Below are 23,042 nucleotides of genomic sequence, written 5' to 3' on the forward strand. Positions count from 1 at the left end.
TCCGGGAATTCTGTCCCCGGGAATTCTGTCCCCGGGGATTCTGTCCAGGGAATTCTGTCCTGGGAATTCTGTCCCGGGAATTCTGACGTGAAGATTCTGTCCCGCAGATTCTGTCCTGGGAATTTTGTCCTGGGAATTCTGTCCTGGATATTGTGTCATGGAGATTCTATCCTGGGGATTCTGTCTTAGGATTTTTCTCCTTGATTCCCATCCCTGTGATTCCTTGTCCCGGTGTTTCCCATCCTGGTGATTCCCTGTCCCGGTGATTCCTTGTCCCGGTGATTCCCATCCCGAAATTCCCATCCCGGTAATTCCTTGTCCCGGTGATTCCCATCCCGGTGATTCCCATCCCGGTGATTCTCATCCCGGTAATTCCTTGTCCCGGTGATTCCCATCCCGGAATTCCCATCCCGGTGTCACCACCCCCTGTCGCGTGTCCCCCCCCCCCCCCCCCCACTCCCCGTGTCCCTCCCCCCGTGTCCGGCAGGTGGCGCTGATGGAGCGGGGCCGGGATCGCCGGGATTCGTTCCCGGGATTCGGGACCCGCAGGACCTGCCCGGGATAAACCCGGGATAAACCTGTCTGGGATAAACCTGTCCAGCATAAACCTGGCTGAGATAAACCCGGGATGAACCTGCCCAGGATAAACCTGGCTGGGATAAACCTGTCTGGGATAAAACCCGGGATAAATCTGTCTAGGGTAAACCTGGGATAAACCTGTCTGGGATAAACCTGTCCAGCATAAACCTGTCTGAGATAAATCTGGGATAAACCTGCTCGGGATAAACCTGCCCAGAATAAACCTGTGATAATCCAGTCTGGGATGAACCTGTCTGAGATAAACCTGCTTGGGATAAACCCGGGATAAACCTGCCTGGGACAAACCTGTCCAGCATAAACCTGTCCGGGATAAACCCGGGATAAACCTGCTCAGGATAAACCTGGCTGGGATAAACCTGGCTGGGATAAACCTGTCTGAGATAAACCTGGAATAAACCTGTCCAGGATAAACCCAGGATAAACCTGCTCAGGATAAACCTTTCTGGGATAAACCTGGCTGGGATAAACCTGTCTGAGATAAACTGGAATAAACACGGAATAAACCTGTCTGGGATAAAACCCGGGATAAACCTGTCTGGGATAAAACCTGGGATAAACCTGTCCAGCATAAACCTGTCCAGGATAAACCTGGGATAAACCTGCTCAGGATAAACCTGGCTGGGATAAACTTGTCTAGGATAAACCTGGAATAAACCTGGCTGGGATAAAACCCGGGATGAACCTGCTCAGGATTAACCTGCTCAGGATTAACCTGGCTGGGATAAACCTGGCTGGGATAAACCTGGCTGGGATAAACCCAGGACAAACCTGTCTAGGATAAACCTGGGAAAAACCTGCGATAAACCTGACCAGGGCCAAAATGTCTGGAGGGCAGAAATGTGACCCTGGGGAGGGGGGAGGGCCATGATGGGGGGGACTCAATTGTGCCACTGGGGAGGGCTGTGATGGAAGGGGACACCGAAATGTGACCCTGGAGGGACAGGAATATGACCCTGGACAGGATGTGACAGAGGGGACTCAATGTGGCACCGGGGAGGGACAGAAATGTGGGGCCCTGGGGAGAGACAGAAGTGTGGAGACACAAAAATGTGACCCTGGAGGGGACCCAAAATTGTCCCTGGATGGGATGTGACAGAGGGGACTCAAATGTGTCACCGGGGAGGGACAGAAGGGTGGCCCTGGATGGGGAAAGGAATGAGGAGGGGACAGAAATGTGACCCCTGAGGGGACCCAAATGTGTCACTGGGGAGGGACAGGAATGTGGCCCTTGGGGGACCTCAAATGTGGCCCTGGACAGGATGTGACAGAGGGGACCCAAATGTGTCACTGGGGAGGTACAGAAAGGTGGGGACCCAAATGTGACCCCTGAGAGGACCCAAATGTGTCACCGGGGAGGGACATGATGGAGGGTACCCAAATGTGACCCTGGGGGTGGGGACAAGAGCGTGGGTCTAAGGGGAGGACACCAAGATGTGACTCTGGGTGGGTCCCTAATGTGGCCCTTGAGAGGACAAAAATGTGACCCTGGGAGGGATGGAAATGGGATCCTTGAGGGGATCCAAATGTGACCCTGGGGGATCCCAAATGTGACCCTTGAGAGGACAAAAATGTGACCCTGGGGGACCCAAAATTGTCACCGGCAGAGTGTGAGGGGACCCAGTGCCAGCTCTGCTCCTTCGGGCTGGCAGAGCCTCATCCAAACTCCCCCAGTCCCTCGGGATGGGGACACGGAGCACCCAGAGCTGCCTCTGGAGCCTCGGTGACCCCAGTCCCAGAATCCCGAGCTTATCCCTGTCCCTGTGGGGATCCCTTGGGGAAGGCAGCGGGATGTGGTCACCTCCTGTCCCTTCATCCATGGAAACACCTGGAATTCTGAACCCCCGGTGATCCCAGGGATGGGACACGGGGACATCCAGAGCCTCCCTGGTCGGGACCTGGGAATGTCCCTGTCCCATACCAGTTATCCCAAAATCACATTTGGGATGGGATGTGGAAAGCAAGGAGAATAAATCGAGGATTCCCCTTCCCGGCTTCATATCCCAGAGGATTTTTTTTTTGTTCCTTGTCGTGGGGAAATTTAAATATTTAATAAGGAATTTCTAAAAAAATTAAGTTCTTAATTACCATGAATTCGTTTGGATCCCAAACCAGCCCTTTTTTCCCTTTTTTTCCCTTCCAAATCCCTCAATTTCCACAGTTTCCCGCCCTGTTTCCCACCCCTTTTCCCGACTGGATCCTGACATTCCCAGTGGCTCAGAGGAGTTGGGATGAGCCCTGGGATGAGCATCCCCCACGGCTCATGCCTCACACCAGGAATTTTAAGTCTCTCCAATGGATTGTAAATATTTGGGATAAGGCTGACAGGAAAAATTTAAACTCTTTAAGAGGGGAAAAAAATGGCTCAAGATTCCTGAATCCCATGGGAATCTGCCTGGAGCACCTCCCAACATGAGGAGCAGCCCCTGGGCATCCCTCTGGATTTCCCAGGAATTCTTTGTGTTCCCAAATGCCAAAGGGGCTGAGCTTTGTGTCCAATGATCTGGGAACATCCCAGTGCCATCCACTTCTCCATCGGGAATTTAGGCACGGAAAATAGGGTGGGGTTAAAGGATGGAGAGATGCATGGAGGGATGGATAGATGGATGGATGGATGGATGGATGGATGGATGGATGGATGGATGGATGAATGGATGATGGATGGATGACGGATGGATGACGGATGGATGGATGGATGGATGGATGGATGGATGGATGGATGGATGGATAGATGGATAGATGGATGGATGGATGGATGGATGGATGGATGGATCCATGGATGATGGATGGATAATGGATGGATGACGGATGGATGACGGATGGATGGATGGATGATGGATGGATGGATGGATGGATGGATGGATGGATGGATGGATGGGTCCATGGATGGATGGATGAATGGATGGATGGAAGGATCCATGGATCCATGGATGGATGCCCCTCTGCTGAATTCCAGGGGCAGAAAGAAAGGAGGCACATGGAGATGCTCTGGATCCAGGCTGGGATAGCTGGGAATGTTCATCTGGAGAAAAGATTCATCTAGGGAATCCTTGGAGCCACTTCCAGAGCCTAAAGGGGCTCCAGGATAGCTGGAGAAGCACTTGGGAAAGGGCTGGAGGGCCAGGCCAAGGAGAAGGAACCTCCAACCCCATCCCATCCCATCCCATCCCATCCCACCCCATCCCATCCCATCCCATCCCATCCCATCCCATCCCATCCCATCCCATCCCATCCCATCCCATCCCATCCCATCCCATTCCTGACACTTCCCTGGGAACAGATGGAGCAGCAGATCCCAGAGGATCCCAGAGGATCCTGATCCTCCTCTCCCAGCCCTCCTCCCCCTGCAGATCCCAAGGGAAGGAGCTGGGGTCCCGGGGATCAGGATCCTCCTTTCCCAGATCCCAAGGGAAGGAGCTGAAATCCCAGAGGATCAGGACTCTCCCAGATCCTGAGGCAAAGATTGGAGGCGATGCCGAGATTCCACAGGATTGGGATCCTCCTCTCACAATCCCACAGGAATTACTGGAGGTGATGCTGAGATCCCACAGGATCAGGATCCTCCTTTCCCAAATACCATGGGAACAACTGGTGGTGGTGCTGACATCCCACAGGATTGGGATCCTCCTTTCCCAGATCCCCAGGGAAGAATCCCAAATCCCAAAAGATTGGGATCCTCCTTTCCTAAATTCTGAGGGAAGGACTGGAGGCGTGCAGAGATTCCAAAGGATTGGGATCCTTCTTTCCCAAATCCTGAGGGACGAATCCCAAATCCCAGAAGATCGGGATCCTCCTTTCCCAAATTCTGAGGGAAGGACTCGAGGCAATGCTGAGATCCCAAAAGATTGGGATTCTCCTCTCCCAATCCCATGGGAACAACTGGAAGCAAAGCCAAGATCCCAAAGGATCGGGATCCTCCTTTCCCATATCCCATGAGAACAACTGGTGGTGATACTGAGATCCCACAGGATTGGGATCACCCTTTCCCAGATCCCCGGGGAAGAATCCCAAATCCCAGAAGATCGGGATCCTCTTCTCACAGATCCCATGGGAAGAACCGGATGCAACGCCATGACCCCAAAGTATCGGGATCCTCCTCTCCCAGCCCCTCCTCCCTCTCCATATCCCTCGGGAAGGTCCCGGACACTCCTGAGCTTCCAACAATCCTTTATTTCTCTCTCTCCAAGGAATTGAAACCCCGTGGGACAAATCGGCTTTGGCATGAGAAACAGGGAACCCTTCCCGGCGGGAATAGGGCACCCTTGGATGAGGAAGATGAAGAAATTCCTCCCTGGAATCATCAGGAAGTGTCCCCCGAGCCTCCTCTCCGACGGACATTTCTGGAATTCCACGGATAGTGCCGTTCTCAATAAATATCCTCTGGAATCTCACCTACCTACAGCTCAAGGATCGGAAGTCCGTGGATTTTCCTCTCTGGAAAGGTCCCCAAAGTTCCCCCCACCCTGCCACCCCCAGGGCTCCTGGAGGGTCCCCCCCGTGTCTCCCGTGTTCCCTTGAGAGGGCTTTGGGTGTTGGGAGGAGAAAATCCCATCCCGAAAAAGGGGGAATGGGAAAGGAGGGGAGTTCCGCTTCCCTGTCGGGGTGGTGGTGACAGAGGTGACACCGTGGGGGATCCCGGGGAATTCCGGGAATATCCCAGGGCTGTGGGTGGTGGTGGTAGGAAGGGGCGTGGAGAAAAGGATGGAAAAGTGTTGCAATATCCCAAATTTCCCCCAAATAACTCTCCGAGGGAAAGATTCCATCCCCAGAGTCCTGGTGAGGATGGAAATGGGGATACCGGGGGATAATTGCCCCCAAAATTCCTCCCTGAGGGAAAAATTCCATTCCCAGAATCTCAGCGAGGATGGAGATGGGGAATCCCAAGGGATAATTCCCCCAAAATACTTCCGCAGGGTAAAGATTCCTTCCCTGGAGCCTCAGTGAGGATGGAAATGGGGATCCCAAGGGATAATATCCCAAAATACTTCCCCGAGGGGAAGAATTCCATCCTCGGAGCCTTGAACAGGATGGAGATGGGGATCCCATGGAAAAATATCCCAAACTGTCCCCAGAACACCTTCCCAGGAGGAAACAATTTCATCCCCAGAGCTTTGGAGAGAACGGAAATGAGGATCCCAAGGGAAAATATCCTGGATTATCCCCAAAAAACCTCCCTGAGGGGAACAGTTCCATCCCTGGAGCCTTGGGGAGGACGGAGATGGAGATGCCAGGGGAGAATATCCCAAACTGTCCCCAGAACACCTCCCCGAGGGGAGCAATTCCAGCCCCTCGGCATGGATGGACATGGGAATCCTGTGGGATCGGCCAGCTTCCCAAGGATGATTCCCGCTGGATCCCAAATCCTGAATTGCCAGCTCTGCCCCCTACAAAGGGTTAAGACAGCCCCAAATCCCAGGGTTTGGAGCAGCCTACGTGACTCCCGGCTGCTTTTCCGGCCGGCTGATGTGGAAAAGCTCCGGCTAAGCCCCTCTTAGCCTGATTTCCGCGGCCTCTCTGCGCTTCCCGGGGAATTCCCGAGGATGCAGAGCATGGAGAGGGCAGGACTGGCTGCCTCCCCAATCCCGCTGGATTCCGAGGTTCTCCCTCTCTCCAAAGTTTCACATTTTCAAGGAGGGCTTTTTTGTTGTTGTTGTTGTTGTTGGGTTTTTTTTGTTTGTTTGTTTTTTCTTTTCTGTGAAATTAAAATCCATTAAACCAAGAGGTTTGAAATTAAAATCCATTCCAGAGCGAACCGGGACGGCCTCGTTCCGGTGTCGTTCCAGAATCCAGAAGGGATGCAGGCTCGGGTGGGGGGCGACAGGGCTACACGGAGCTGCGGCGCTTGGCGAATCCCGGGAACGCCGCCAGGCTCTGGAGCCCGGTGGACACGGAACTGATGGCGGAACGCCGGGGCCGGCAGAAACACCGGTGCTCCGGAGTCTCGGGACAACGAGCGGGCGAGGAGTGACTGCGCTCCACACCCGTATCCGAGCTGGACAAATCCCTGGGAATGATCATGGGGATGGAATACTGCAGCTTCTCCCGGCTCTTGTACCAGAGGCACGAGCACACGGACTGGAAGTGCAACACCTCGGCGTAGACGTTCCGAAAACCGCTCTCGGCCGGGGTCACCGCGGCGGCTTCGGGAACGACGGGAACGGCGCCGGGCTGAACCGCCCGGCTGAGCAGCGCCCGCTGCTCGGCGTCGCGACGCTCGTCCTCGGCGTTCATGGTCATGAAACGCAGCACCACCAGGTTGAGGAAGGCTCCGATCACCGTCAGCCCCGCCAGGATGTAGACGAAGCTGAAGGCCACGTACTGCGGCTGCGTCTGCAGCGCCTGGTCCTTCTGCAGCGCCACGTAATCGCCGAAACCGATGGTGGTCAGCGTGATGAAGCAGTAGTAGTAGGCCTGGAAGAAACTCCAGTTCTCGTAGTGCGAGAAGGCGGCGGCCCCGATGCAGAGCGTGCTGACGCACGAGAAGAAGCCGATGGTCACCATGTTGGCCATGGACACCTCCGGCCGCCGCATTCCCAGGCGCTTCTTGAGGCGGCGCAGCAGCGAGCGCACCAAGGTGTTGATGCGCTCTCCCAGGCTCTGGAACATCACCAGGGTCAGCGGGATGCCCAGCAGAGCGTAGAGCATGCAGAAAACCTTCCCGCCGTCCGTGCTGGGCGCCGCGTGGCCGTAACCTGCGAGAAAGATGGGAAAAGAAAGAAAATAAAAAAATGGGAGAGAGGGATGGGATCCGTGATCCCGGTGGGAATTGAAAGCGTGTGGGAGCCGGGTGGGATCTCGGAATGGTTGGGCGGGAAGAGAGTTTGGAGCTTGTCCCGTTACAGCCCTGACGCTTCCCACCATCCTAGGGTGATCCAGCCTTTCCTTGGATGCTCCCCGGGATTCTCTGGGAATTCCAGCCCAGCCAGGAATTCCTTCCCAAGGTCCCAAATCCCAAGCTTCCCTTTCCCAGTGGAAGCCATTCCCTGGCTCCTGGCCCTCCAGCCCTTTCCCAAATCCCAGCTCTCCTTTCCCTCGGGAAAAGGCTCCGAGGATTCCCTGGATCCTTCCCTGATCCAGCTGCACATTCCCAGCTCTCCCAGCCGGGCATTGGATCCATCTCCATCCCGACTCCTCTCCGGGAAGGAATTTTGGTATCCCGGGGCCTCCCTGGGAATTTGGGACTCCAGGAAGGGTCTCCCTTCCCTTTTCCTGCCTTTTCCATCCCTGACTTCCATAGAGATCCCTCTGAATGCATTCCGAGTGTCCTTAATCATGGAATCATGGAATGGTTTGGGTGGGAAGGGACCTCAAATCCCATCCTGTTCCAACCCCGCCTCCTTCCCCTATCCCAGGCTGCTCCAAGCTCCACCCAACCTTTCCTTGGACACTTCCAGGGATCCTCGATCCATTCCCAGCTCCTCTGGGAATGCTGTACTAATGGCAACGTTTGGATGGACCGTTGGGTGGGGGCAACTTCCCCATCCCTGGGTTTGGGAATGGGAGATCCCAGTTCCCGAAATTCCCAGATTTATTGGAGATGGGGACATCAGGGATTTTGGCGGTGTCCAGGGCCAAGGGTTCCGTTTGTCCTTCGTCATTCCCGGTGTTCCCTGTCCCGGTGCCCCAGTTCCCGCTCTCCAGGCTCTGCATCCACGGTCCCGGCCCCGGGAACAGCTGAGCTCCCGTAATCCCCCGCTGCTGCCGACGGGATTTATCCCGCTCCGTGCCCACAGATCGGGATCCCGGATGGATCCCGGGATGCCACGGGCAGGGCCAGAGCAGGCCGTGGGATGGGGGTGACAGAACCCCTGCTCCCCTTTCCCTGTCCCTTTTCCCGTCCCTTTTTCCTGTCCCTTTTTCCTGTCCCTTTCCCTTTCCTCCTTTTCCTTTTCCAGCCCTTTCCAATCCCTTTCCTTCTCCTTCCCTTCCTTACTTTCCCTTTCTCTTTCTTCTTTCTCATTTTTCCTTTTCCTCCCTTTCTTCCTTTTTCTCTTATTCCTTTTCCTTTGCTGCTCCTTTTCCTTTTCCTTTTCCTTTTCCTTTTCCTTTTCCTTTTCCTTTTCCTTTTCCAATCCCTTTCCCGTTTCTTCTCTCTCTTAATTTCTCTCTTTTTCTTTCTCATTTCCCCTTTTCCTCCTTTTCCTTTCTTTTTTTGTAAGAAATTTCCTTTCCTTCTTTTTCTTTCTTTCCCTTCCCTCCTCTTTCCTACTTTCCCTTTCTTTCTAATTTTCCTCCTTTTCCTTCCTTCCCTACTTTTATTCCTTTCCTTTCTCCTTACTTTTTCCTTTTTCCAATTTTCCTTTTCCTCCTTTTCCTTTTCCTTTTCCTCCTTTTCCTTTTCCTTTTCCTTCTTTTTCTTACCTTTCCTTTCTCTTTTTCCTTTCCCTTTCCATTTTCCTCCTTTCCCTTTCCCAGGAAAATCAGGATCAGGCAGGAACAGGAAGGAGCAGGGGATTCCTTGGAGACTCCAAACCTCTTCCCTTGGATTCGGAGCATTCCTGGGCCAGGGGTCCCTTTTTCCAAGTCCTGTCCCAGCTGTGATCCCAGATCAGCCCCCCAAATCCTCTGGGAATTCCGAGAGGAGTTCATCCTGCCCCTGTCCCTAATCCTGACCCTGTGTCCCTAATCCCAGGGGGACACGGATGGAGCTGGAGCCAGGGAAAATTGGGATGGTGGGATCTTGAACAAGGAGCTGCTGTGGGATCCTCTCACTGCAGGAGATGGGGGTGGAATTGCTGGGAATGGATTCCCAGCAATGGATTCTGGGAGGGGAAATCCATGGGAGGCAATTGATGGGAGGGAATCCATGGAGAGGGAATTGATGGGAGGGAATCCATGGAGAGGGAATCCATGGAGAGGGAATCCACGGAGAGGGAACTGATGGGAGAGAGAGCAACACCTGAGAGCAGCACCTGAACACCACAGAGCAGCACCTGGGAAACTCCTGGGAAACTCCCGGGAAACTCCTGGGAAATTCCTGACAACATCACCAGAAAATGTCAACTGAGCATCACTGGAACATCACCTGAGATGTCACCTGAGGAACACCTGACAGCATCACTGGAGCGTCATCTGAACATCACCTGAGAGCATCACCTGAGAGCATCACCTGAGAGCATCACCTGGGGAGAATCACCCGGGGAGAATCATCTGGGGAGAATCACCTGGACATCGCTGGAGAGCAACACCTGAAATCATCCCCTGAGGAACACCTGAAAACATCCCCTGAGGAACACCTGAGAGTATCCCCTGATCCATCTCTGCTTTGTGTGCCACCTTCCTGCCACTTTTGTCCCTTCCCTGTTCCTTCTGTCCCTTCCCTGTTCCTCCTGTCCCTTCCCTGTTCCTCCTGTCCCTCCCCTGCTCCTCATGTTCCATCCAGAGCCGCATCCTGAGCCCTCATCCCACCCTTCACCATCCCCTCCCCAACAATTCCCAAACCTCTCCATTCCAGCTGTTTGGGATGGATTTTGGGATGGACCCTCCAGCAGTGCCCACGGGTGCCTTTCCAAAAAATTTCCCTGAGCATCTTCCTGCCTTTTCCTGTCTTTTCCTGCCCTCTCCATCCCTCCCCGGCCTCCCGGAGCTATTTTTAGCCCTCTTTCCCGAGGGAAGAGAGTTTATGAGCTCTCCAAGCGTCCGTCAATCCCCCCGATCCCCCCCCCCCCCCGTTCCCGGTTTTAGCAGGAGCTGCCTGAGCTCCGGCACGTCTGAGCAAGGGGGGAAGGTCGGGAATGGCAGATCCAGCCAGCGGGAAGAGGGAAAACCCCCGGAAACAGCACAGGGTGTGACCCCCAAATCCCTCTGAGACCCGCGGGTGGCGAGGAATGGTGTTGGAGACGAGGGCGCACCCCAGCTTGGAAATCCACCGGGAATAAACCCCGGTGGGAATAATTCCCCCCCAAATCCTTCCCAGCTCCCAGGAGTGTCCCAGAAAAGTTGGATCCGCGGGGCAGAAAGGGTCGGGAAGAGCCGGGATCCCGCTCGGGGTGGGATGGGCCGGGAGCAGGGATCGTGTCCCCAGGGAAGGAGGATGACACGTCCCGAAGGAACGCGGCCGATCCTGGCCTTTTTAGGGATGGAGGAGCGGGGCTGGATGCGGCCCCGGAGCAGGTGCAGGGCTGGCCCCGGACCTGGAACGGATCCCGGCTGGACGAGCCATGGATGGCCGGGATTAGCGGGACAGCTGCGGGAAAAGGGCTGGGAATGGGGAGGGGGGGTCGTGCTGAACGGCTGGAGGGGCGAGAGGCAGGGAAAGATCCTGGAATGGGAATGGGATTGGGAATGGGAATGGGAATGGGATTGGGAGCGGGAATGGGGTGAGCACTCCAGGAGAGAGGGCAGGGAATGGGGCAGGGAAGGTGGGAAATGGGGCGGGGGATTCGAGGAACCAGGGGATGGGGCAGGGGATTTAGGGAATGGGGCAGGGGGTGCAGGGAATGGGGCACGGAACCAGGGAATGGGGCAGGGCATTTAGGGAATGGGTCAGGGAGTGCAAGGAATGGGGCAGGGGATTTAGGGAATGGGGCAGGGAACCAGGGAATGGGGCAGGGGGTGCAGGGAATGGGGCAGGGGATTTAGGGAATGGGGCAGGGGATTCAGGGAACCAGGGGATGGGATGCAGGGAGCAAGGACAGGGGAATCCTGGGAAAGGGGAACAGGCAGATTGAGGGAATAGGGCAGGAGAATGGAAGGAGTCTCGGGCCAGCCCTATCCCATATCCCAGTGCTCTCAGTAAGGATCCCGCCGGTCCCAGCAGGGATCACTGTCCTACTGCTCCCAGTAAAGATCCCGCTGTTCCCAGTAAGGATACCGCAGTTCCCAGTAGGGATCACTGTCCCACTGTTCCCAGTAAGGATCTCGCTATTCCCAGTAAGGAATCCACTGTTCCCAGTAAGGATCCTGCTATTCCCAGCAGGGATCACTGTCCCACTGCTCCGAGTAAGGATCCCACTATTCCCAGTAAGGATCCTACTATTCCCAGCAGGGATCACCCCCAGTAAGGACCCCACAGCTCCCAGTAAGGATCCCGCTGTTCCCAGTAAGGAACCCACAGCTCCCAGTAATGATCTCGCTGTTCCCAGTAAGGAACCCACAGCTCCCAGTAAGGATCTGGCTGTTCCCAGTGCTGGCGCTCAGCCCGGCCATCCCAGCAGACCCCAGGTGGGGGAGGGGATGCAGCTGTCCCCCAGGAGCCCCCCGCATTCCCGGGAAAAGCGAACAGGCCTGGAGATGGCAGCTGGGAACAGCAGCAGGTGCCGGTGGCTTTGGAATTCCCACCTGTCCTGGGAAAACATGGAGCTGGCACTAAGGGACATGGCCAGGACACCGGGGTGGGATTCAGGGACACCGAAATCCCTGGATGGGGTTTGGGGGATGGGAAGGGACCTGGGGACACCGAAATCCCTGGATGGGGTTTGGGGGATGGGAAGGGACCTGGGGACACCGAAATCCCTGGATGGGGTTTGGGGCAGTGGGAATTGACCCCGAGACAGCTCCTGCAGGTGGAGCAGTGGGATGGGATCTGTGATGGGCTGAACTGGGAATGAAGAGCTGGAGGGACCCCTTGGAATTCCAAAATCCCGACTGTCCCTGTTCCAGCTGTTCCTTGTGTTCATCCATCCACGGATCCATGGATCCATCCATCCATCTACCCATGGATCCATGGATCCATCTGTCCCTCATCCATCCATCCATGGTTCCATGGATCCCTCCACCCTTCCATCCATCCATGGATCCATCCATCTGTCCATCCGTCCGTCCGTCCCTCTCTCCTTCCACATCTCCACATCCCCTCTGCTCTGTCTCCCCCTCTCCCACATTTCCCCCTGGAAAAGTGGGATATCATTCCATGGATGGGATGCTGGGACAATCTGGGAGCCCCCCCCGGCATCCCAAGAATCAGGGATCCCCAGGATTCCCCATTCCCAGTGGGATTAGGGGAGTTTGGATTTGGGGCCGGACCCTGATCTCCCCCTTTATTCCCACATCCCCCCAGACCCCTGTGTCATTCCCAAAGGGATCCAGATCCGCAGTGGGATCTCCCCATGGATATTTTGGGGTGTGGGGGGTGCCTGATTCCTCCCTCCCAGCGCCTCCCGCAGCCGGGGGGGTCGGGATGGAGTCATGGAAAATCCCGGCGCCGGCCAAGCTCCCTGTTTGTGCCAAAACTGGCAATTTTTCCTTGGATTCTGGGGCTCCGCCAGACCCTTCCCGCCCCCCCCACCCCCCGTGCTGTCCCTCCCTTCTCCTTGGAAAAGGGGGGGAAGGGGGGTCTGGAGCCCATGGATAACGTGGGATACCCCAGGAACCCAAGAGGGGTGGTCCCGATGTTTTGGAGGGTGGGGGGGGGCAGCGGATCGAGCAGGAATAAAAATTCCCTTATGGGATTTTCAGATGGATTTGTGTCCCAAAATGGGCAGGGATGCGTGTCCAGGTCCTTCCCGGGAAGAGGGATCCTGGTCCAGGCAGGGAATTCCCACCCAGAGCATCCAGGGGGTCCCAAGTCCCTCTGAACAGGGAGAGAGCCCCCAGGCCTGGGCAGGATTCCCAAGGATCTCTGGGATGGGAATGTGGGATGGGAATGGTAATATGGGATGGGGATGGGGATATGGGGTGGGATTGGGGATACGGGATGTGGGATGTGGGATATGGGATGTGGGATGTGGGATGTGGGATGTGGGATGTGGGATGTGGGATGTGGGATATGGGATATGCAGATGGGGTTAGTGATGGGGATATGGGATGGGAATGTGGGATGGAAATATGGGATGGGATATGGGGTATGGGATGGGAACATGGGGTGGGGGTGTGGGATGGGGATTGGGATGTGGGATATGTGGTGGGAATGGGGATATGGGATGGGGATGTGGGATGGGAATGCAGAACAGGAATGGGGATGTAGGATGGGAATGAGGGATGGGAATCTGGGATGGGAATCTGGGATGGGGGATGGGAATCTGGGATGGGAACCTGGGATGGGGATGGGAATATGGGGTGGGGATATGGGATGGGGATATGGGGTGGGATTCCAGGATGGGGATGGGGATATGGGATGGGAATGCAGGACGGGAATGAGGAACTTATCCAGTCCATTTCCCCTGGGAGCTGCTGATTCTATCCACCCCAAAAATCCCATTCCAGGCTCTTGGATGCACCCCGAGCCCCATCCTGCAGCCCTAGTGCTTGGGAAAAATCAGGAAAAGCTCCCAAACCTCCAGAAATCTGGAATGGCTTTTCCTGGCCCTGATCCCCCTGGCCCGTGGTTTTCATTCCTTGCTCCCAGTCGGGATTTGCTGGGATTTAAGGAGGAATCAGCTGGGAAAGGCCAGGAGCGGGAATTAACGGCTGGGGTCGCTTCTGGATGGAAAAAAGCAGGGAATTTATGGCCTGGGCGGGAGAGGGGGATGGGAGAGGGAGGATCCAGAGGGGCCCCGATCCCAATCCCTGCGCTGAATCCCATGGGAAAAACCAATCCCATAGGAAAAACCACGAGGCCTCCCCAGTCCTGGGTTTGCCGGAGTCTCCTTGGGAAAACATTCCCTGGAAAAATTGCCCGATTCCATCTGGGCTGGGATTGTCGTCCCTAAATCCCACTGGGGAGCGGCTCTGGTCCCAGTGGGAATTCTCCTCACCCTCATCCATCCCTTTCCTGCTCATTCCCGCCAGGAAAACCCCAGGAGGAACATCCAGGAATCCCAGCATGGAACAGAGGCCGGGGAAGGCAGGGAAGCGATCCCGGTTTTCCAGAGCTGCTGTCCAACAATTCCTGGGAATGGCTGGGATTGATTTCCTGGGAAAAGCCAGGAGGGAGCAGGAATTCCCAGAATATTCCCCCTTTCCTGTTAATTCCAAAGCCTATGGATGGTTTGGGAGGTGCCACCGCAAATTTCCATGGAAGTTGGTTTTTTTGGGTTTTTTGTTTTTTTTTTTTTGTTGTTTTGTTGTTTTGGTTTTTTTTTGGTGGAATGACAACAGGAATTTCTGGACGGGTGGGAAGGAATTCCAGCCCTGGAATGGTGGCTGAGTTTTCCCCCTTTCTCCGCTGATTCCAAATCCCATTCCCAGTTCCAAGGAGCCACCGGAGATTTCCATGGATTTTTTTTTTTTTTTTTTTTTTTTTTTTTTTTTTTTTGTGGAATGGGAGCAGGAATGTCCTGAGGGGATGGAGGGAGAGGGGGGAGCTGTCCCCAAAGAGCTCCGTGCTCCTGATCCCAGCAATTCCCAGAAATTCCCAGCAATTCCCAACAATTCCCAGCAATTCCCAGCAATTCCCAGCAATTCCCAGCAATTCCCAGCAATCCCTGGGTTTTTCCCTGCGCTGTCCCCCCCCCCAATCCCGGGATTTCCGTGCCCTGTCCCCAGGCCGGTGGTGGCACCGCATCTGGAGGTGACAGCGCTGTCCCCAAACCTTTCCCAGGAATGGGAGCAGGGAAGGGACGGGGGTGGCAGGGATTGGGGACAGGGGGGGTGGCACCTGGAGGGGACAGAGGGACAGGGGGACAGAGGGGACAGAGGGACAGGGGGACAGAGGGACAGAGGGGACAGGGGGACAGGGGGGACAGAGGGACAGAGGGGACAGGGGGACAGGGGGACAGAGGGACAGAGGGGACAGGGGGACAGGGGGGACAGAGGGGACAGGGGGACAGGGGGACAGAGGGACAGAGGGGACAGGGGGACAGGGGGGACAGAGGGACAGAGGGGACAGGGGGGACAGAGGGACAGAGGGACAGAGGGACAGGGGGACAGAGGGACAGAGGGGACAGAGGGACAGGGGGACAGGGGGACAGAGGGGACAGGGGGACAGAGGGACAGGGGGACAGAGGGACAGAGGGACAGAGGGACAGGGGGACAGGGGGACAGAGGGACAGGGGGACAGAGGGGACAGAGGGACAGAGGGACAGAGGGACAGGGGGACAGAGGGACAGGGGGACAGAGGGGACAGAGGGGACAGAGGGGACAGGGGGACAGAGGGGACAGAGGGACAGAGGGACAGAGGGGACAGAGGGACAGAGGGACAGAGGGACAGAGGGACAGAGGGACAGGGGGACAGAGGGGACAGAGGGGACAGGAGGGGACAGGAGGGGACAGGAGGGGGACAGGAGGTGACAATTGGGGACAGGAGGTGACAATTGGGGACAGGAGGGCCCGGTGTCCCCCCGGCTCCCGTTCCGGGCGCTGTTCCGGTGCCAAAGGCCCGGCTGGTGACAGATGGTGACACCGCGGTGGCATCGGCCACCTGCTCCCCTCTGCGCACGGCCGCGGGGCTGCCATTTGTGGGATCGGATTTTTTTGGGGGGATTGGGTTTTATTTGGGATTTTTTTTATTTTTTTTAATCGAGCTTTTTGGGATCGGGATTTATTTTTAAGGGAATCGGGATTTTTGGGATTTCTTTTTGGGATAGGGTTTTTTTGGGATTTTTAGAAATATTTTTTTGGGGATTTTTTTTTTTTTTTTGAGGGCATTGGGTTTTTTAGGATTTTTTTCTGATTTTTTTGGGATTTTTTTTTTGAGGGGATCGGGTTTTTTAGGATTTTTTTTTATATTTTTTTTTTTTTGGGATCTCTTTCTGATCTTTTTTTGGGGGATTTTCTTTCTGAGGGGATGGGGTTTTTTAGAATCAGGTTTTTTAGGGATTGGGCTTTTTTGATTGGACTTTTGAGATTTTTTTGAAGGGGATTGGGGTTTTTCGGGATTTTTTTGGGGGGTAGGGTTTTTTTGGATTTTTTTTTTTTAATCGGGTTTTTTGAGATTTTTTGAGGTGAATCAGGTTTTTTGAGATTCTTTTTGGGATCGGGATTTTCTTGGGATTTTTTTGTAGGGGTTAGGGGGTTTTTTGGGTTTTTTTTTGATCAGTTTTTAGAAATTCGGGGGATCCAGGTTTTTTTGGGGATAAGGTTTTTTTGGGGACCATTTTTTGGGATTTTTTTCTGATCTTTTTTTTGGGGGGGGGGAGATAGTTTTGCTTTTTTTTCGGGGGATCAGATTTTTTTGATTGGTTTCTTTTTGGGATTTTTCTTTTTAATTTAATTTTTTGAGGGATCGGGGTTTTTTGTTTTGTTTTTGTTTTTTTTTTTTTTTTTTTTTTGGGGATAGTTTTCCTATTTTGTTTTTTTTTTTTTGGGAAGCCATCCAGAACATCGGCAGAGGTGACAAGGGACACGCGCGCGGGTGACACTGCCACCCCCCCCCCCGGGGACATCCCGGCCTCTGGAATTGCTCGGGAATTCCCAACGGAAAAACTTTGGAGCTGCTCCTCTCCCGGCTTTTTTCATGGATAAAGAAAAAAAAAAAAAAAAAAGAAACGAGAATGGATTCCCACTTTTCCCAGCGGGATCTGGAATCCCGGATTTTCCTTCCCCCCTCCCCAGTCTGGTTTTTCCCTGTCCCACCAAGAGCTGGGTGGTGAATTCCTGGGGGGAAAAAAAAAAAAATAAAAAAATTCCTTTTTTTTTTTTTTTCTGCCTTGGAAAAATCCAATTCCATGGGAATTCCGGGATTTTTCTCCCCCTTTTCCCTGGCAAGCCTGGATTTGGAGGGGTCTCCTTTCATCCCAGCTTTGCTGCCCTATCCAGCCGCCCAAATCATGGGATTTTGGGAAAACCGATCTCCCCACACATCTGGATGTTCCAGCTCCTTCTCCCACATCCCTGGAAATTCCAGGGAAATCAGGTTGGATACAGGGAAAGCCGCTCCCACCCAGGACACACATTTGGGATACTGGGAATGCTCATCCCAATCCCAAAGTTTCTCCTATGCGGAGCCCAATTCCAGGATTTAAGGTTTGGAGCACCAGGAGCAGCAGGAATTTTTTGGGATGTGACGTTTGGGATCAGCCCCGCTCCAGCATTCCCAGCTCCCAGCAGTGGGATTGGGAATTCTGGGAGAGGCAGAGCAGGATCCCAATCCCTGCCCTCGGCCACGGTTCTTTGGGATTGATCCCAGAGGATTTGTGTCCCTCTCTGGCATTCCAGGATCCATGGGGTGGGCTGGATCCCACTGGATCCCACTGGAGATTCCCAATCCCTCATTCCCATCCAACACTGGGGGCTTGGCCAAAACTTCCAGAGCTTTTCCAGCTGTTCCCGGGATAATGGGAATGGGAAACGCTGGGATAATGGGAATGGGAAACGCTGGGATAATGGGAATGGGAAATGCTGGGATAATGGGAATGAGAAGCACCAGGATAATGGGGATAGAAAACACTGGGATAATGGGAAACACTGGGATAATTGGAATGGCAAATACTGGGATAATGGGAATGGGAAACACTGGGATAACTGGGGATGGGAAATACCGGGATAATGGGGATGGGAAACACCGGGATAATGAGAATGGGAAACACTGGGATAATGGGAATAGGAAACGCTGGGATAATGGGAATGGGAAACACCAGGAAAATGGGAGTGTGAAATAGCAGAGTAATGGGAATGGTGAACACCAGGATAACAGGAAAGGAAGACAGTGGGATAATTGGAATAGTAAATATTGGGATAATGGGAATGGAAAACACGAGATAATGGGAATGGCAAACACTGGGATAACAGGAATAGCAAACACCGGGATAACAGGATAGAAGGAATGGCAAACATTGGGATAATGGGAATAGTAAACACTGGGATAACGGGAATGGCAAACGACAGGATAATGGGATTGAAAAACACCAGGATGATGGAAATAATAAACACCAGGATAATGGGAATGGCAAACACCGGGATAACAGCTCCGGGAATGACAAATATCGGGATAAGAGCTCTGGGATAGCAGCCTGACACTGGGATAAGAGCGCCGGGAACAAGGAACACCCTGAGGGTGGGAATGACAAATATCGGGATAACAGCTCCGGGAATGACAAACACCGGGATAACAGCTTTGGGAATAACAAATATCGGGATAACAGCTCCGGCAATGACAAACACCGGGATAACAGCTTTGGGAATAACAAACACCCGGATAACAGCTCCGGGAATGACAAATATCGGGATAACAGCTTTGGGAATGACAAACACCGGGATAACAGCTTTGGGAATGACAAATATCGGGATAACAGCTTTGGGAATGACAAATATCGGGATAACAGCTCCGGGAATGACAAACACCGGGATAGCAGCTTTGGGAATAACAAATATCGGGATAACAGCTTTGGGAATGACAAATATCGGGATAACAGCTCCGGCAATGACAAACACCGGGAAAACAGCTTTGGGAATGACAAATATCGGGATAACAGCTCCGGGAATGACAAACACCGGGATTACAGCTTTGGGAATAAGGAACACTGGGATAACAGTTTTGGAATAAGGAACACCCCGAGCTCGTGTTTCATGTCCAGGAATTATTTTGCATCCCAACATTGGGATTTCAGGCCTGGGAACCATCCCAATATCCACATCCCAAATCTGGGAGTCAACGAGCACCCCAACATCTGGATCTCACCCCTGGGAACAAACAGACACCCCAGTATCCATGTCCCAATCCCGGGAATCCACAGGGACCCCAAAAATCCATGTGGCAGCCCAGGGACACCCCAAAATCTGTCTGAAACCTGGTGTCCCCCATCCCGTGATCCCATCCCATTATCCCATGATCCCATCTACCCCAATATCCTATCCCATGATCCCATCCATCCTGTAATTCCCCCCATCCCATGGTCCCATTCCAGGATCCCATCCATCCCATTATCCCATCTTCCCATTATCCCACGATCCCATAGATCCCATGATCCCATCCCATGATCCCATGATCCCATCCATCCCATAATCCCATCCATCCCATTATCCCATGATCCCATCCCTCCAGCACCTCCTTGGGACCATGGGACCCATGGAATTGTGTCCCCTCCCTGTCCCCTCCCCCAGACCCTCACAGTGCTCTGAGTTTTTGGGGCAGTTGGGGACCAGGGGACACGAAGTGACCTTGGCCACCCCTGGAGGGAACCCAAAGGGCAGAGGGGTGATGGTGTGGGTGACAGAGGGGTGACAATGGGGGTGACAGAGGGGTGACAATGGGGGTGACAGAGGGGTGATGGTGTGGGTGACAGAGGGGTGACAATGGGGGTGACAGTGGGGGTGACAGTGGGGGTGACAGAGGGGGTGACAGAGGGGGTGACAGTGGGGTGACAGTGGGGGTGACAGAGGGGTGACAGTGGGGGTGACAGTGGGGGTGACAGTGGGGGTGACAATGGGGGTGACAGTGGGGTGACAGTGGAGGTGACAGAGGGGTGACAGCAGGGGAAGGTCCCAGAGACGCCACCTCCAGTGACACTTCCCAGGGTGGGGTCAGGGCTGGGGACATCCGTGAGTGTGGGGGACAGCGGTGACAGCCCTGGGAGAGCCTGGCGGGGGGGGGGGAGGACACATCTCGGCCCCTATGGAATTACAGGGACACATCCCTGTCCCTATGGAACTACAGGGACACATCCCTGTCCCTATGGAATTACAGGGACACATCCCGGTCCCTATGGAACTATAGGGACACATCCCTGTCCCTATGGAACTACAGGGACACATCCCTGTCCCCATGGAATTACAGGGACACATCCCTGCCCCTATGGAACTACAGGGACACATCCCGGTCCCTATGGAATTACAGGGACACATCCCTGTCCCCATGGAATTACAGGGACACATCCCTGTCCCTATGGAATTACAGGGACACATCCCGGCCCCTATGGAACTATAGAGATCCTATAGAGAGACATCCCAGTCCCTGTGGAATTACAGGGACACATCCCTGTCCCCATGGAATTACAGGGACACATCCCAGTCCCTGTGGAATTACAGGGACACATCCCGGTCCCTATGGAACTACAGGGACACATCCCTGTCCCTATGGAATTACAGGGACACATCCCTGTCCCTATGGAACTATAGGGACACATCCCGGCCCCTATGGAACTATAGAGATCCTATAGAGAGACATCCCAGTCCCTGTGGAATTACAGGGACACATCCCTGTCCCTATGGAATTACAGGGACACATCCCGGTCCCTATGGAACTATAGGGATCCTATAGGGACACATCCCTGTCGCCTCCCCCGGTCCTGGGGTCCCTCAGGGGGTCCGGGACAGCAGAGCTACCGGCAGGGGGTGACAGGGACTTTGGGGAACATCCCAGGGCTCGGGAGAATCCCGGCCGGGAGAATTCCCGGATCCCGGGAGTCGGGCCGGGATTTCTCGGTGGGAGAGGTGGGGAAGTCCCAGCGCTGCGGGATCGGGGATTGGGGTGGAGGGGGCTTGGCTGGGGAATTGCCCCGATCCTAAGGGATGGGAGAGAGGGGGGTTCGGACAGAGGGATCACCCCAAAAACATCGGGATGGGAGAGAAGGGATTCGGACAGAGGGATCACCCCAAAAACATCGGGATGGGAGAGAGGGGGTTCGGACAGAGGGATCACCCCAAAAACATCGGGATGGGAGAGAGGGGATTCGGACAGAGGGATCACCCCAAAAACATCGGGATGGGAGAGAGGGGATTCGGACAGAGGGATCACCCCAAAAACATCGGGATGGGAGAGAGGGGATTCGGGCAGAGGGATCACCCCAAAAACATCGGGATGGAACAGGACAGGGGGGTCCGGGTAGTTTTTCCCGGTTTTGGAGGAGCCGGGGAGGGATCGCTCTGATCCCAAGGAATGGGAGACGGGAATCCGGGCATGGGGATCTCCCCAATCCCAAACGTTAGGAGAGAGGGAGTCCGGGAAGGGATGGGAGGCAAGGGGGGGTCCGGGCAGAGGGATCGACCCAAAAACACCGGGATGGGAAAGAGGGAGGTCCGGTCAGGGGGATCACCCCGATCCTAAGGGATGTGAGACACGGGGATCCGGGAAAGAGGGATCACCCCGATCCCAAGGGATGTGAGACACGGGGATCCGGGTAGGTTTTCCCGGTGCCAAAGGAACGGAGCAGAGGGATCACCCCGATCCCAGCGGGACGGGCGGCGGCAGCAGCGGCGGGGAGGGTGAGGGGTGGCTCCAGGCTGTGAAAGAACCGAGCTCCCGATTTACCCCGCTCCTTCGGGGACAGGCGGGGTTATCCCGGTGCTTCCCAGCTGGATCCCCCGATCCCGACGGGATAGACGCTCGGTGTAAAGGAGGGGGGAAAAAAAACCCAAAAAAAGCCGAACCGGAGAGCCGGGCGGGTCGGGGGCAGCCCGTACCTATGGTGGTGATGACGGTGATGGCGAAGTAGAAGGAGCCGGCGAATTTCCACTGGACGCCGGCCTTGTGCGGCTTGAGCTTGAGCACGACCCGCTCGAGCTCGCGGTAGCTCTCGGCGCTCAGGTTGTACTTTCTCTTGAGCTCCTGGCTCTTGGCCTCCAGCCTCCTCTTCTCCGCCGTCTCCGCCTCGGACTCGAGCGCGTCGAAGACGGCGGCGCCCACCAGCAGGTAGGTGAAGGTGCACATGATGAGCGCCAGCGTCCGCACGTTCTGCCGCTTCATCGTGCGCCGGCTGGGGCGGCTGCGGGGAGCGGCTGCGGGGCCGGCTGGGGCATGGCGGCAGCGCCCGGGCACGGCGGGCACGGCCGGGGGAGGCGGCCGAGGCGCGGCTGCGGCGGCCGCGGCGGCGGCGGCGGGGCCGGCGGAGGAGCGGGAGGAGGGAGGGAGGGATGGAGGGAGGGAGGGAGGGAGGGAGGGAGGAGGAGGAGGAGGAGGAGGGAGGAGGGGGCGGAGCTGTCCTTCAGCACCAGCGCCCCCCGGGGCACCCCGAAAGGCGGGTCCCGACAGGAGGGTGAGGCACGGGGATGTGCGGCCAGAGGTGGGGACAGCGAGAGAGGAATAACGAGCAGGAGGAGACGGGGGATGCGTCTGTACCGGGAATGGAGGACACAGCTCGGATCCAAAACTCCGGGAATGGATCCCGAAGCTCAAATCCCAACTCTGGGAACAGATCCCAAAGCTCACATCCCAGCCCTGGGAATGGATCCCAAAGCCCAGGTCGCTAGCATGGAACAGCTCCCAAAGCCCAGATCCCAGTTCTGGGAATGGATCCCAAAGCTCAGATCCAAACTCCGGGAACAGACCGAAAAGCACTGATCCCAATCCTGGAACAGTTCCCAAAGTCCAGATCTCAAACCTGGGAATGGATCCCAAAGCCCAGATCCCAACCCTGGAACTGGTTTTCCACCTGCACCCACCCCTGGGCCTGCATCCCATTATCCCATTATCCCATTATCCCATCCGATCCCATCCCATCTCATCCCATCCCATTATCCCATCCTATTATCCCATCCCATTATCCCATCCCATCCATCTATTTTACCTCGGACACTGCCAGGGATCCAGGGATTCTCTGGGAATTCCAGCCCAGCCAGGAATTCCTTCCCAAGATCCCAAATCCCAAGCTCCCCTTTCCCAGTGGAAGCCATTCCCTGGCTCCTGGCCCTCCAGCCCTTTCCCAAATCCCAGCTCTCCTTTCCCTCTGGAAAAGGCTCCGAGGATTCCCTGG

At 55.2% G+C, this 23,042-nt stretch overlaps 1 protein-coding gene across 1 annotated transcript; it reads right to left on the minus strand.

The window, feature by feature from the left end:
* Positions 1-6,203: 6,203 nt before the first annotated feature.
* KCNK3 (potassium two pore domain channel subfamily K member 3) lies at positions 6,204-22,036 on the minus strand. The gene is made up of 2 exons (XM_062488366.1): positions 21,754-22,036; positions 6,204-7,289 (listed from the first exon to the last, which is right to left on the minus strand). The coding sequence occupies exons 1-2, from the start codon at positions 22,034-22,036 to the stop codon at positions 6,421-6,423; spliced, it is 1,152 nt and encodes a 383-aa protein (XP_062344350.1). The 3' UTR covers positions 6,204-6,420.
* Between the last annotated feature and the right edge of the window lie 1,006 nt (positions 22,037-23,042).

This window comes from Cinclus cinclus, chromosome 3, assembly GCF_963662255.1.
Source record: "Cinclus cinclus chromosome 3, bCinCin1.1, whole genome shotgun sequence".
Lineage (NCBI taxonomy): Eukaryota > Metazoa > Chordata > Aves > Passeriformes > Cinclidae > Cinclus > Cinclus cinclus.

Coding starts and splice junctions, on each gene's coding strand:
- KCNK3 (XM_062488366.1), bottom strand. CDS start 22,036: ATGAAGCGGCAGAACGTGCGGACGCTGGCGCTCATCATGTGCACCTTC. Junction 7,290..21,753: donor CACCGTCATCACCACCATAG/GTACGGGCTGCC, acceptor TCTTTCTCGCAG/GTTACGGCCACGCGGCGCCC.